At 44.9% G+C, this 14,253-nt stretch overlaps 1 protein-coding gene across 2 annotated transcripts in view; it reads left to right on the top strand.

Annotated features, from left to right (window-relative positions):
- Nucleotides 1-14,253, top strand: part of lrrc7 (leucine rich repeat containing 7) — a 231,913-nt gene that overhangs the window by 112,455 nt on the left and 105,205 nt on the right. For both annotated transcript variants that reach the window (XM_067989712.1, XM_067989711.1), the window contains exon 12: nucleotides 3,508-3,577. In XM_067989712.1, coding sequence (XP_067845813.1) covers nucleotides 3,508-3,577 — 70 coding nt within the window. The remainder of the gene's footprint in view (nucleotides 1-3,507; nucleotides 3,578-14,253) is intronic.

Genomic DNA, 14,253 nt, shown 5'->3' with positions numbered 1-14,253 from the left:
ACCTGGTCCAGATGGAATGAATCCTAGGTTCCTGAGGGAAGTAAGGTTGCAAATTGTGGAGGCTCTGGCCACAATCTTTCACTCCTCCTTAGATATTGGGATGGTGCCAGAGGACTGAAGGATTCCAAATCTTACACCCCTGTTCAAAAAGGGGGAGAAGGATAAACCTGCAATTACAGGCCAGAGTAAAGGAGAAACTGTTTCCACTGGCAGAAGTGTCAGTAACCGAAGGACACAGATTTAATGTGACCGGCAAAAGAACCAGAGGCGACACGTGGAAACATTTTTTTACGCAGCGAGTTGTAATGATCTGGAATGCACTGGCTGAAAGGGTGGTGGAAGCAGATTCAACAGTAACTTTCAAAAGGGAATTAGATAAATACTTGAACGGAAAAGAATTACAGGACGATGGGGAAAGAGCAGGTGAATGGGACTAATTGGATAGCTCTTTCAAAGAGCCGGTGTAGGCACAATGGGCCGAATGGCCTCCTCCTGTGCTTTACCTACAATGATAGTATGATAATGCCGCCCAAAAATCAAGTGGTACTCATTGGAAAATCTGGGGTATTGAGTGTCTCTTAGCTATTTGTTGCTCCATTTTATGCTTTAGAAGTGCTGATTGGGGGCAGTCTGAAAGCAGACGTTTCAGGTGGAACTCCCCATCATATGACAGTGAATTTAAAATAAAATTGCTGAACTATAACTTGGTGTTGTAAAATTGTTTACAATTGTCAACCCCAGTCCATCACCGGCATCTCCACATCATATGACAGGATAGAGTTTCAATGCTCATGAATAGGGAATTCTATCCACAACCCACTGTCCCAATTCATGATGTACAGGAGGGGGAGTTCCTCATATAAAGCCTCAACAATATTCTGTGAATTAATGAATAGAAATGGGTGGTCATTGATACTTCAGTGAATGTGATCTACAAGAAATCCCCACAGGAGTATGGCACAGTGACAGCTGATGTAAAGAATGGTTTGGAACTGCCTTTTACTATTGGAGCAGTAAGCTCACCACAACACCAAAGATAGTCCTTTAAACTGTGTTGGTTTTAATTATTTCAGGATGGAAAAGAGTGCATGTACGGCTTCTTTAATTATAATGTTTTGTAGTTTCTTGTAGAGCTGGTTATAGGGTTAATTTATATGAAAAGTAAATACAAGCTGCAATGTAACTCAAAAACAAGCACAAATTAAACTCCAAACTCTCATGCCAGTCAAAACATAAAAATGGAAGATATCCTGTGAGTTACCCTTGGTGTTAATTAGTGGGTTGAGAATATGTTCCTGCATTTTTAAGATTTAGGGACATTAGCACGTTAGGGCTAATTAATGACTGCCACATTCAATGCGGGAGATTTATGCAAATGATAAAAATTGGAGTCATATAGAAAAGAAATGGGTGAATGCAGTATATTTCTAGAAGCCTCAGAAACCTTTTTGTTATTTCTTTTTTTGCTAAAACTCGATTCATGTTCAATATTATTAATGGGAATTTGTAAAAGCTTGGTTGATCTGGACCAGTTTGAAAAGTGATAAATACCTTGGTTACAGAGCACATATATCATCCAGTTATACGGAAATTCTGTGACCTCTGTAACCTGGATTATATATACTGTTGGTCAGAAACATGTTGTATTCATTAATCCACTTCAATTTAGTTTGAGTTACCTCGGCACAAGATGATTCTTTTAAATCAAACCCTACTAATCCACACAGACCATTAAGATCCCAGGTTCAATCTTCAAACTGAGTTAGCTGACCTCTCCACTCATAAATTAGGTAAGAGAAATCAGCCAAAATTCCTGCTCCCAGTTATTATACAGCAACCCTTGCTGGGAGTGCACATGTCGACATCAGGTGAAGAGGAGATTAGATTGCTGCAATTTTCTCCTTGACAATTAGCCCACTGACACCCATTGTTGACGCTCATGCATGAAAAATGGCCACTTAGAAGAGGAACTGAAGCTTGCCCTGAAACCATACCCAGGGATGAATCAAGACTTCGGATGAGGAGAGGAAGGGAGAAAATTTGGTAAAGAATATTAATGAGGAAAAGACACATTGATTTCAACACAGTGAGGACACTCAGGAACAACATTCTTATTGGGTTTTTTTCATTGTTCTCCCTGACTTTTGCTGGTGTATGACTTCACAGATGCCGGCTGACCTTTTGAGCCCATACATTGAGTATTAGCAGACTCTTTGACCATAGTGGACATAATTACGTTGGTGTTACAGAAAATTGCACTTGACATTAGTTGGAAAAGTCATTAGCCTGAGAGAGTTCACTGCATTACCATTGGGATCAATACATTGGTTAAAGGAAATGAGAAAGTTAGGTGGAGCGTAAAAAGCAGTAATTTACTTCACAAATCATATGTGGGCAACATCATAAATTTTAATATTAAAACATAGTGTGATAATCCTCACCTTTAAAGTAAACTCCACTTTTATTTTGTATTGTTTCCTTGGGGAGACGGGACCTATGATCTTCTTTTGTATAACACCATCTTATAGTTGCCAGCCTCCTCCTTTCTTTTCATCTGGGAGGGAATGCAGATAGGCTGAATACTCCTCCATATCCTCTACTGTTTTTAATCACGACACAGGCAACAAGACCTGGATTTCTCTTTGAGGCAGATGGCCTGTCAGTTGCATCACTGGAGGGGAGCCTCTTAAGTGGATGAGGTGAGAAGCGCACAAAACACCTGAAAGATTAGGTTAGTCACCATCGCAGCTTAAACTCATAATCAGAGCAGGTTACCCAGCAGCGATAATACCAGAGTGTTAAACTCTGGAATAGGAGACCTGCATTCAAATCTTGGTCTCTACTGAGACAAATACACAGATTTTCAACTGTCTGAGGTAGATTGTCTGTGCAAGAGAGGAAAAATGCTTAGAGAGGTCCTTCACTGCATTAATCAAACATGCCTTTTGGCAAGTTGAACACAGTGCACTGGAGATGTCCATAGGTTAAGCTTTTCCCTCTCCTCCTGACTGTGGAGAATAACATGGATATAGGAGCCTAACCACGAATATTGGAGAAAATAGGGTACAATTAGGTATGGGGAGTCTAACCATAATGGTGCGATGTGAATGTCTAAAGCATTACCTTACACTATCAGGTCAATGTGATTTGAATATATTTTTCTTTTAGAATATCAATTGAAAACAAAATTTCTTTGAGAGCATGAAACCTTCTTGCCATTTTTTTTGCGGTACTATTTATCTTGTACTTTGTGAAACAATTCAAAAATATCTATATATTTTGGTGTTTGTATTTGAAATACGCATTTATAAAAAAAATAAAAGCCAAAATCTACATAGACAGAACAAAGGGAATGTTGTTTGTTTGGCATAATGGTATCGAATGGTTCGACTACAAAGATTTGAACGGCATCAGAAGCTTGAAACAAGTAAAAACAAAAGATGAAACAATGTGTTTTGACTGCATTAAACTCTGCTCTATAAAATGTTTGCCTATTTCTGATTTTAGATTGAAGAATTTGCCATTCAGTTTTACTAAGCTTAAAGAACTGGCAGCACTGTGGCTATCTGATAATCAGGTAATGAACCAAGAACAATGTGGAAGAATGAAAACAAAAGATGGTTTCTTAAAATAAATTGCCTATGCATTAGCATCAGACTGTAGGAAAAATCCCCCTCTCCTTTGCTTACCTGGGGGTGCAGCAGGAGAGGAGAAAGCAGGAAGAATGTGCAGTTTCCCATTTCTGGAATGGGCCAAGTTCAACTGCAGTCATAAGCCTGAGTTTGTTATTATCCAGAGCTGGTAAAACTAGCAACTCTTATTCAGTAGCTGATTTTTTAATTGAAAAACCTAGTAGAAGGACCAAAGCCCATAGAAGGACCAAAGCCCATAGCCACACCACCAAGACTGAAAAAAGTACAAAATGTATTAGCACTGAGAACGCATGAAGAGGAGGAGCAAAACCTGTCCAGTCATTAGACAATGGACATGGGTTAGAGTAGGTGGGAGGAAAATAAAGGGCAAGGAAGTGGAGTGAATAGAGGGGAAACGGCAAAGGGATGGCAAGGGGGGAGAGAATGCAAGGGGGCAGAGATAATGCGAGAGGAGGAGGAGGAGGAGGGAGAGAACGCAAGGAGGGAGAGAATGTGAGGGGAAGAGGAGAAAAATTCAAGGGAGAAGAAAGCAAAGGGGAGGGAATGCAACAGCAAAAGGAGGAGACAGAGAATGCAAGGGGACAGGGAGAGAATGCAAGGGGAAGGGGAGGGAGACACAATGTGAGGGATGGGGAAGTGGAAGAATGCATGGCAAAGGGAGGGAGCAGAATGCACAGCAAGGGAGAAATGGATGAGGAAGGGAGAAGAGAAATGAAAGAGGGAATGGATGTCAGTGAAAGAGAGTGAAGGGGGAAATGAACGGGAGAGGGAAGGGGAAATTGATGGCAATGAAGAGGGATCTAAAAGGCTGGCAATCGAGGGAAGGGGAAAATAGATGGTAATGAAGGGGAGAGGGAAGGAGGCAAAAGCTGGGAGCAGTACTGGGAAAGAGAGGAGAAGCTGAAAAGGATGCTTTGGGGTCTGGAGAAAGGACAGTGCCAGCATTAACTGAGAGGGAGTGAGGAGGGAGAGTCCATGATAAACTGAGATGGGGAGGCAAAGAGTGCTAGGATGAACTCTAGGGGAGTGAAGAGTACCAGCTTGAATGGGGAGAGTGCCAAACTTAACAAGGGTGGAGTAAAGAAGAATACTAGTTTGAATTGACGAGGCAGAGGGAGAAGAGTGTCAGTATGAATTGTGAGGGATGGAGAAAAGAGTGCCTCTCAAAGGGCTGGAGTTGGATGGGGTGGAGTATGCCTGTGAGCTGGGTCTAGACAAGTAGAATGCCTTTGTGAACTGGGGCAGAGGTGTTTGGTTGTGAGAGAGTGACTGTTGACATAACTTTTGGATGAGTGATTCTGTTGAAAATCCAAATGTCACTTTGTTTTTCTTTTTTAAAATTAAAAATAAATTAATTGTGAAGTATCAAAGTGCCTAAGATTAAACAGAATGTTTTATTTTTAATGTAAAAACTCAACATTTTTCTGGGACCCCCTGGAAATGCACTACCAGTTTTGTGTCTTCAAAATTTGGATTTTTCCTGAGGGCTGATGTTAACTTTCAGGAGTGGCAGAAACGGGTGGTAGCAGATCGGCCACCTTTTATACACCTCGTCCAATCTGCTTTTTCATGGAAACGAAAATCAGACGGGGTGAATATCAGGTGGCCGATGCACCACAGCCTGATTTTGACCACTGCTAAAAGCCTAAATTTTTCACATGAAATATACGAAAATGGACAGGTAAAGCTTAGCTGGCCCATCGAGCCTGTCCTAAACTGGCAGGGTGTAATTTCAGCACACCATCACTATCCCCTCCCCCATGCAGCCACACAACCTGGGAAAGACAAAAAAACCTTGGGTCAATTTAGGAAAAAAATTGGGAAATTCCCCTCCGACTACTAAAGGCAATTAAACAAGTTCCATGGTGCTTGTGTAACACGTCCTCCAATGACCCACCTACCTTCTACATGCAGTTATGGTGGCCACACTCAGAACTTATACGAGCTCCCTTTTGAATTGCTGCAGCAAATCTGCACTCACTGCACATGCTGGTAACTTGTTCCAAAGGTCAATGACTCTTTGTGAAAAGAAGTATCTCCTAATATGTAACCTAGTTCTATGCTTGCATAACTTACACTTAAAACCCCTGATCCTCCCCAACCTATCTAGTTCGAATAACTTATCCACTTGGATCAAATCTAATGCTTTTATTATTTTAAAGACTTCAGTCACATCTCCTTGAAGCCTGTCCTTTTCTGGAGTAAAAAGTCCCAGCTCTCTAAGCCTATCATGATAACTGAGGGCCCTTAAATCAGGTATCAATTTGGTGTCCCTCCAATGAATCTTTTCCCGGGCCTTTATATCATCAACCACATGAGGGGGCCAAAATTGGACACAGTATTCTAGGTGAGGCCTCCAAGGCAATGCAGAGAAAGAGGAGTGGAAATTTGTTGGTGCCTGGTTTTGGACGCAAAGGTGGCAATGCAGCCGCAACGCACGCTGGAACCTGGAGACCCGAGGCCAGTCCGAAATTGGGCCTCGGGCCTCATCTCAATAATCTGGACAAACTGACGGCGCCTGTCATGCCCTTTTGCAGCATCAAATATCAAGCCAGTTGCCTCGCTGGCAGTGACCTCAGGTAAATGCCGGGTCAGGGGTGGGGGGAGGACAGCGAGAGGGGTGCCAATCACGGCCAGCAGCGGCTGTCAGGAAAATTACTTACCTTTTAATTGGCAGCCGCAGCGGCTGCTGAAGAATCCTATATAGGGTAGGCCCAACACCTGCCGGCTCATTGCAAATCAATTTCTGTGAGGGGACCTGAAACAGGCGTTTAGCCCTTCATTTACATTATAAGGATCCTAACGTCAGTTTTTGGCAGGCGGCAAGGATGCCTGAAAAGTGGTTCAATCCAATTTTGTGTCTGACCTTTTTCATGTGTCCTTGGAGCACAGGACATTGGTCCCTGAAATTGGGTCTCGTTGGACCTCATAAAATGGGTTCGATGCGGTCCAATTTCTACCCCAAAGTAGTATTTCTTGTCTAATACTTAATTGTCCTAGCAGTACACGTAACAATCTATTTGCTTTTTCAATAGCCTCTTGCAGCTGGTCATGGACCTTCAATGACTTCTGTACTATAACACCAGGTCCTTCGCCTCCTCAGCCTTGAGCTTGCAATCTGCAAGGTGTATACATGCTTGGAATTGCATTATGCAACATTTATCTCTATTAAAAGACACCTGCAAGATATGGGCCTGTTGCCCCATGGCTTCTAGATCTGCCTGCAATCTGTTTTCTCATCTAAGGACTTTATACCCGCACATATCCTTGGATTATCTGCGGACAATGCCCTCGACACCTTCATCAGATCATTGATAAATATGGTGAAGAGCAATCCCTGTGGGACTTCACTAGTGACCAGTCCCCGTGCAGAACTGCTGCTTTTCATCCATGTGAATCACATGGGACTCAACCTTATTTAGTAGCCTTTTGTACAAGAAATATTGTAGACACCTAATGCTTAAGCTATAAAGTCCGTGTACTTATTTGATTTCACACATCCCAGCCATTCTTGCATTGTAAACTTTTTTGGACCTTTTGCTAATTTACTAGGTTGGCACGTATGCTCATACCTCAACTGGTCATCAGTAATTTCCCCCTCCCCACTCCTTTCAGAAAATGCTTGAATCACCATGGTGTTACAGGCATCGCAGGTTACAGGTCTGACACCATCAGCACTTTAGCATTGACTCGTCCCTCTACCTATCAAATTCACAAATAGCTCTTACCATTATGGTAAGACTCTTATGGAACAGGAGAGGGAAATGAACAATGGGAATCTAAACTAAATGGCTTTGGGCTACAAGACACAACATAGAAGAGGGTTATGGGCATATTGGTGGATAGTTCACAATGATATGTGCAAGTTTGCCATCAACTCTAGAACCATGGGACACATTTAGAAGAGGGAAGGTGCACAGACAAGTTTAGATTTAACTTATTTGTGCACAGCGTGATGAACATGTGGAATGGAATGCTCAGGGAGACAATGGTAGGTAGATAGTGTGGAAAAATTTAAAGGAGAATTGGACAGATATTTGAGGAAATGAGCAATTGCAAGGTATTCATTTTTTGGAACTCACCAGATGGACTGCATAGTCTTTTCCTGTTTCGCATTGTCCTATGTTCCTATGGAGAGGCAAGTGAGTCAACAGCTGTAAATGTAATAGTGCTTGTCATTCTGTATGTTTTAGGGAACCTACACGGGATTTCGTTACAGTATTAGGAAACCCAGATGAAGTGCTAAATTAAACTGCAGTTAAAAATGAATAGGAGAGATCGCAGGAAAAACAAAGTAGTGATTGAATAATGCCACGTTTGAGATAACACAGGGAAATGAATATGAGCAAGTCATTCTGAGGTTAATGCAATGAATATTTATTTTGTAGGTGCAGTAAGACAATAATTATGTTCTGCCTTTTTTCTTCCACAGTCTTCAGTGATGGGTCATCTGTAGTGGAGACTTTAAATAGCCATATTTTTCTTTTTTTTTGAAAAATAAGCTGGATGTTTGCAACATAATTTATGACTCGCTGACAAAATTATGGGAACATAGGGTAAAGAAATGTGCAATTTGTGAAATGCAATTGTTAACAGTAATGAAAAGTAATCACAATGCACCTGCGGTGATCTTTAACACTCCGCAAGCAACTAACAAGTGATTTAACTGGCATAAATGTCAAAAAACTCTGGAGTGTGCAAATTTTATGGTTAGTGGCCCAACAAATGTTGAAATAATCCTGATTTACTCACTGCGTATACTTAGGACCATGTTTGCGACCCTGTGCTTCCTGCTCAAGAATGGTTTGTTATTGTTGTCTAATGGTATTTAAGAGGTAGCCACACCCTCGATGCAAGGAATTATTTTAGCTGAGACTATTTCTTTAATCTTCCTCTCCCCGAAATGATTGTCCAGTCTCATTTTTTTATTTCCCTTTCAGTCTGCACATCAATCTGTGCAGTCATTCATTATTTTATTGCTAAACATTCTATGTCTTTGCAATATCATTAGGAGAACACTCCTTGATGTTTGTGTGATAGGGTTTACCACCAGCTTCCACTTGTAGAACAGGGATGTAATTCATCTTAAATCTGAGATTAGATGGTTCAACGTGGTTAATGTAAAACAATGCATTTTTAGTTTAAGAAAGGGAAAATAAAATAAATTGTATCATCAGATATGAGAGATTGGTTTAAGACTCAGATTTATAATCATGATTTTTTTATTATTATTTTGCAATATGATTAATAACTAGAAGTATGATAGTAAAAGTTAGTTAAATAAAATGGGTTTCAAAGCAAGGTGTACTATACAATATTAATTTCATGTCTTTAGGACATCCCAAATTGCTTTACAGCCAATCAATTACTCTTGAAGCGTAGTCATTGTTGTTTTGTAGGCAAATGCAGCAGGTTCTACAAACAGCAATGTTTTGGGGTTGGCTGAGGATAAATGTTGGCCTGGACACCAAATGCTTGGCATGGAGCTTGATCCCACAACCCCCTGACTCACAGGTGAGAGTGCTACCACCGAACCAAGCTCACACTTCGAATAAAAATTATATTTTTGCTGCCTACAGCCTAAAATGATAAATTATGGTTTATTTCTCTTCTTCTTAAAGATATTTGCTAAAGTTTCATTGAGGAGTTAGCATAATGAGAATTTAATTAAGGTAAGAACATTCTTATTTAAAACCCTTACCTTTTAGAAAAAAATTTAGTTTCCTGTTGTGTAGCTCACGGACAAAGTTATTTTTAAAACTTTACATCTATGTACCATTGCTACCACGTTGCTCGCCTGTCTCTACAGCATATCACTATTAATTTTTGAGGCAATTTTTTTTTGTAGGTTAGGAAAGGTCAATTGAAACTGCTCCATGATGCCATTTTGCCATCTGAAGTCATTCCTTGTTAAGATGTGGGGCTCGATTTTAGGGTCGGGTTACCTGCGGGTTTCCAGCGGGGGGGCCCCGAAAATCCCGATCTCCGGTCACGTGACCGGATCGCGACGAAATCCCGGCCACTTCCGGGTACCGCGCTGACGTGCGGGGCTGCGCGCGCAAGCCCCGCTGGTGGGAATCCCGCAGGCAATTAAAGCCAGCGGGGTTCCACTTGAGAGTACTTAACTTGCTCGTTGTGGTCAGTTAATGAGCTGAAGCAGCTGTCAAAAGAGGAAGTGTGGGATTTTAGTTTCAAGGCAGTGAGTTTCCCACACTGGGGGAAACAGTCTCCATCCAACCAGGCGTGTTGCAGCCAGCAGCCTGTGGCAGGTGCCAAGGTGCGCTCCACGGGGGAGAGCCCTCACCCACGCAGGAGGCCACCGCGTCACATAGGGCAACCCCTGCCCTCCACCACCCCCCGCCAAGCCAGAGGACAGACCGACACGAGACCGCAGCCCCAGTCCGAGGAACCACACACCTACCCTGCACAACCCCTCAGACCAACACCTGCCAGTTGGGTGGTGTGTGGACACCCTCGGAGGACGAAGAACATGACCAGCACCAGCAGCCTCGCAGTCCACGCCGTCCGCCACAGAGACGTGGATCCCCCCAACACGGTGTTGTTGCACGCCCACCTGCACAGCAGGAGGGAGGGCTACCGCAGAGAGAGACGCGTCGCAGTGGGCACTACCCTCGCCACAGGGTCCACAGACCGAGGCGCAGCTCCCCGGACCTCTCCGAGCAGCAGTGCACAGGGAGGCGCAGATTCGCTCGACATGTAGTCGTGGAGATCTGCAGCCTCTTTCATGCCGAGCTGCTCCTGGCTGGCCCCAGCACCAACTGCTTACCTGTCGCTGGCAAAGTCACCACTGCCCTCCACACCTTCTCCTCCGCATCCTTCCAGGGTGCAACCGGCTACACCGCCGATGTCTCTCAGTCGTCTGCGCGGACGAGCCCTGCAAATACACCTGCACCTACTCTGCAGTAACACGATGGGTGGCATCAGTGGTGGGTCCTCATAGTGATACCCAGGAGCGGGCATTATTGGACACAACGGACAGGATTCGCGGAGACATGGCAGTGGTGGTGTCAATATAATGTGTGCTGTTTGTTGCTCTGAAATTCAATATGGGTAACACCCATGACAAACCCTCAGACACCCTTGTGCACCCCCTTCATGCTGACGAGACGTTTGCCTTACGCTGCCTACTGCACATATGTGATGCATGCCCTGTGGCTGCAGCACAGGTGGTGGCAGGTTGAGTGAGGCTGGCCGTGAGGGAGATGCACGAGAGGGTGAGTATGGGATGGAGCAATGAGATTGTATGAGGAGTGGGTTGCGTGTTAGTGGCAGGGTGAGTACTGGCGAGGTGAGTAGGTGGAGGTAAGATGAGGACGGGGTGTGAGTGGGTATGAAGGGTGATGTGACAGAATAGTGTTGGCGGTGCCGAAGGAGATTTGGGGTGGGGGCAGTGTTGTGGCAGACGGAGTGTAGGGGAAAGACTTCGTGTTCTCACTGTGGCGGACCTACTGCGGTCATTGCAGCGCCTCCTGCACTGTATGCAGGTGGGCCATATGTTGGTGGCGCAGGTGACCCCCTCTGCCACCTTGAGCCAGGCCTTCTTGGTGGCAGAGGCAGGCCGCTTCCTCCCGCCCGCCGGGGGGAAGATCTGTGTCCTCCCCCTCCTCCTCACCCCATCTGATGATAGCTGGGGTGAGGCATCATTAAACTGGGAGCAGCCTTCCCCCTGGGCTGCTCCATGCTGCAATTTGTCCCATTGGTTGCAGCATCTGTCAGTGAAGGACTGCCCCTTTAACTCTAGAGCCTCCAGCTGACAGATCGTACTGCGCATGCGCAGCCCGACCGACGCGCAGGCCAGCGCCGTGGACCCCGGAGGAGCAGGTAATTGATTCCTATTAGTGTGTTGCCTGCTACGATCGTGTGGGCAACCCACTAATTTCGCCGTCCGCGTTTTCGACGCTCCCGGAGGACCACCCGCTGGGAACCCGCAGGCCTGCTAAATTCGAGCCCGTGGAGATGCCAGTGATGGACGGGTTGACAAATGCAAGGAATCTTACAACACCAGGTTATAGTCCAACTGTTTTATTTGAAAATCACAAGCTTTCGGAGGCTTTCTCCTTCGTCAGGTGAGTGTCCCACTCACCTGACGAAGGAGAAAGCCTCCGAAAGCTTGTGATTTTCAAATAAAACAGTTGGACTATAACCTGGTGTTGTAAGATTCCTTGCATTCCTTGTTAAGTCACTTGGTTACCAGGGCCCAGTGAGCAGGAGTTACTACAAACCAATGACCAAACAGATTTTTCAGTCACATTGTTCTCGCAGATTAATCACAGTGCTCAAAACCAATGAGCAGTGATTACCACAGAATCAGTCAGCTGGTTATCATGAGCCATTATTGAATAAACAGAAGTTTCTCCTGGTATTCCACATTACTGTGATATTTGCACACTCTAGTACTTTTAAAAAATTTAATACAAAATTATCTTATGGGTGTAGCATCTTCATTTCTTTTCCCAGATTATCAGGAAAAAAAATGAGTTTTTTAATGTAAATTAAACACATTCATAACACCAATCAAATATAGGAAAGTAATGATATGGAAATATGAATTTCCAATACTGATTGATTGAAAAAATCTTTACTCTGGAGCGTCTTATTGTACAAGGTAATTTTTAATCTCTAGAAAGCTAACCTTTTAATACATTTTGCTTTTTGATGTGGAGAACAGAAACCAATAATAGAGGGGGTGAAATTCAACTTCGGCGGGAACATAAAACAGAATGGAAAATCGAACGGGGTGTGTAACGGATGGTCAATCTCCTACCGCCCGTGTAGCACCCCTGCCAAAGTTGATTTTTACCCCCAAATTATCTAATCGTTATGTCTACAGCTCACCGAACCTGGATGAGGACAATAGCTGATTAAGGAAGGCGTCAAAGTAAATTGGCAATGTTTCACTCACTTCTGTCACTGCTATGGTGATACTTTGAAAATTCCGCTTTGTTAAGCTCAAGTCAGACCTGGAGTAAATAACCAGATTTTGATTTAACTTTCCAGCTAGGATAGGAAAGTTACACAAATTACTTGACAAGCAAACATCAGCTATTTTTGTCACTTGTTGTAAATGCTCACTAACCGTTTTTTGAAAGAGTAGGAATCCAAGATGAGCACCAAACACAGATGAAGGGCCCGATATTACCATGGTGGTGGGTTCGCGGCGGGGGGGGCAATTGGGCGTGTGGGTAACGCGCCCGGTGAAATCAGTCTGCCCCGCGCGCAATCGCAGGCTGATTGGATCCACTTACCTCTTGTTCCGGGTTCCCCGCTGCTGAGCTGCGCAGCAGGCAGACTGCGCATGCGCAGTAAAGTCTGTCAGCTGGAGGAGCTCCATTTAAAGGGGCAGTCCTCCACTGACAGATGCTGCAACAAATAGGAAAAATTACAGCATGGAGCAGCCCATGGGGTAGGCTGCTCCCAGGTTTAATGATGCCTCACTGCAGGTATCATTGGATGGGGTGAGGAGGAGGGGGAGGACAGAGATCTTCCCCCCGGCGGGCGGGAGGAAGCAGCCTGCCTCTGCCACCAAGAAGGCCTGGCTCGAGGTGGCAGAGGAGGTCACCAGCACCACCAACATATCGCCCACCTGCATACAGTGCAGGAGACGCTGCAATGACCTAACTAGATCAGCCAAAGTGAGTACACTTACTCATTCCCCTACACTCCATCTGCCACATCACCGCCCCCACCCCACATCTCCTTCTGCACTGCCCACACTACTCTGTCACATCACCCCTCACACCCACTCAAACCTCATCCTCATCTTACCTGCACTTACCTCGCCAGTACTCATCCCGCCACTACCACTCAACCCAATCCTCATACAATCTCATGGCTCTATCTCATACTCACCCTCTCATGCATCTCTTTCACGGTCAGCCTCACTCAACCTGCCACTACGTGTGCTGCAGCCACAGGGCATGCATCACATATGTGCAGTAGGCAGCGTAAGGCAAACGTGTCGTGAGCATGAAGGGGATGCACAAGGGTGTTTGAGGGTTTGTCATGGTTTTTACTTATATTTAATTTCTGACCAACTCACATTACATATTATATTGGCACCACTACTGTCACGTCTTTGCGAATCTTGTCTGGTTTGTGCAATATTGCCCTTTCCTGAGGATCACAATGAAGACCCACACCTGATGCCACCCATTGTGTCACTGCAGAGTGGGTGTAGGTGCATTTGCAGGGCTCTTTTGTGCAGACGACTGAGAGACGTCGGCGATGTCCCCGGTGGCACCCTGGAAGGATGCGGAGGAGAAGTTGTTGAGGGCAGTGGTGACTTTGACAGCGACAGGTAAGAAGATGGTGCTCGGGCCAGCTGGGAGCAGCTCAGCATGAAGGAGGCTGCAGATGTCCACGGCTACATGTCGAGTGACTCTGAGCCTCCGTGTGCACTGCTCCTCAGAGAGGTCCAGGAAGCTGAGCCTCGGTCTGTGGACCCTGTGGCGAGGGTAGTGCCCTCTGCGACGCATCTCTCTCTGTGGTTGCCCTCCCTCCTGCTGTGCAGGTGGATGTGTCGCAGCACTATGTTGTGGAGCTCCACATGTCAGAGGTTAGACGGCGTGGCCAGCGAGGC

This window comes from Heptranchias perlo, chromosome 9 (assembly GCF_035084215.1).
Source record: "Heptranchias perlo isolate sHepPer1 chromosome 9, sHepPer1.hap1, whole genome shotgun sequence".
Lineage (NCBI taxonomy): Eukaryota > Metazoa > Chordata > Chondrichthyes > Hexanchiformes > Hexanchidae > Heptranchias > Heptranchias perlo.
The sequence above is the reverse complement of the archived record's forward strand: the minus strand, read 5'-3'. Positions and strand labels throughout refer to the sequence as shown.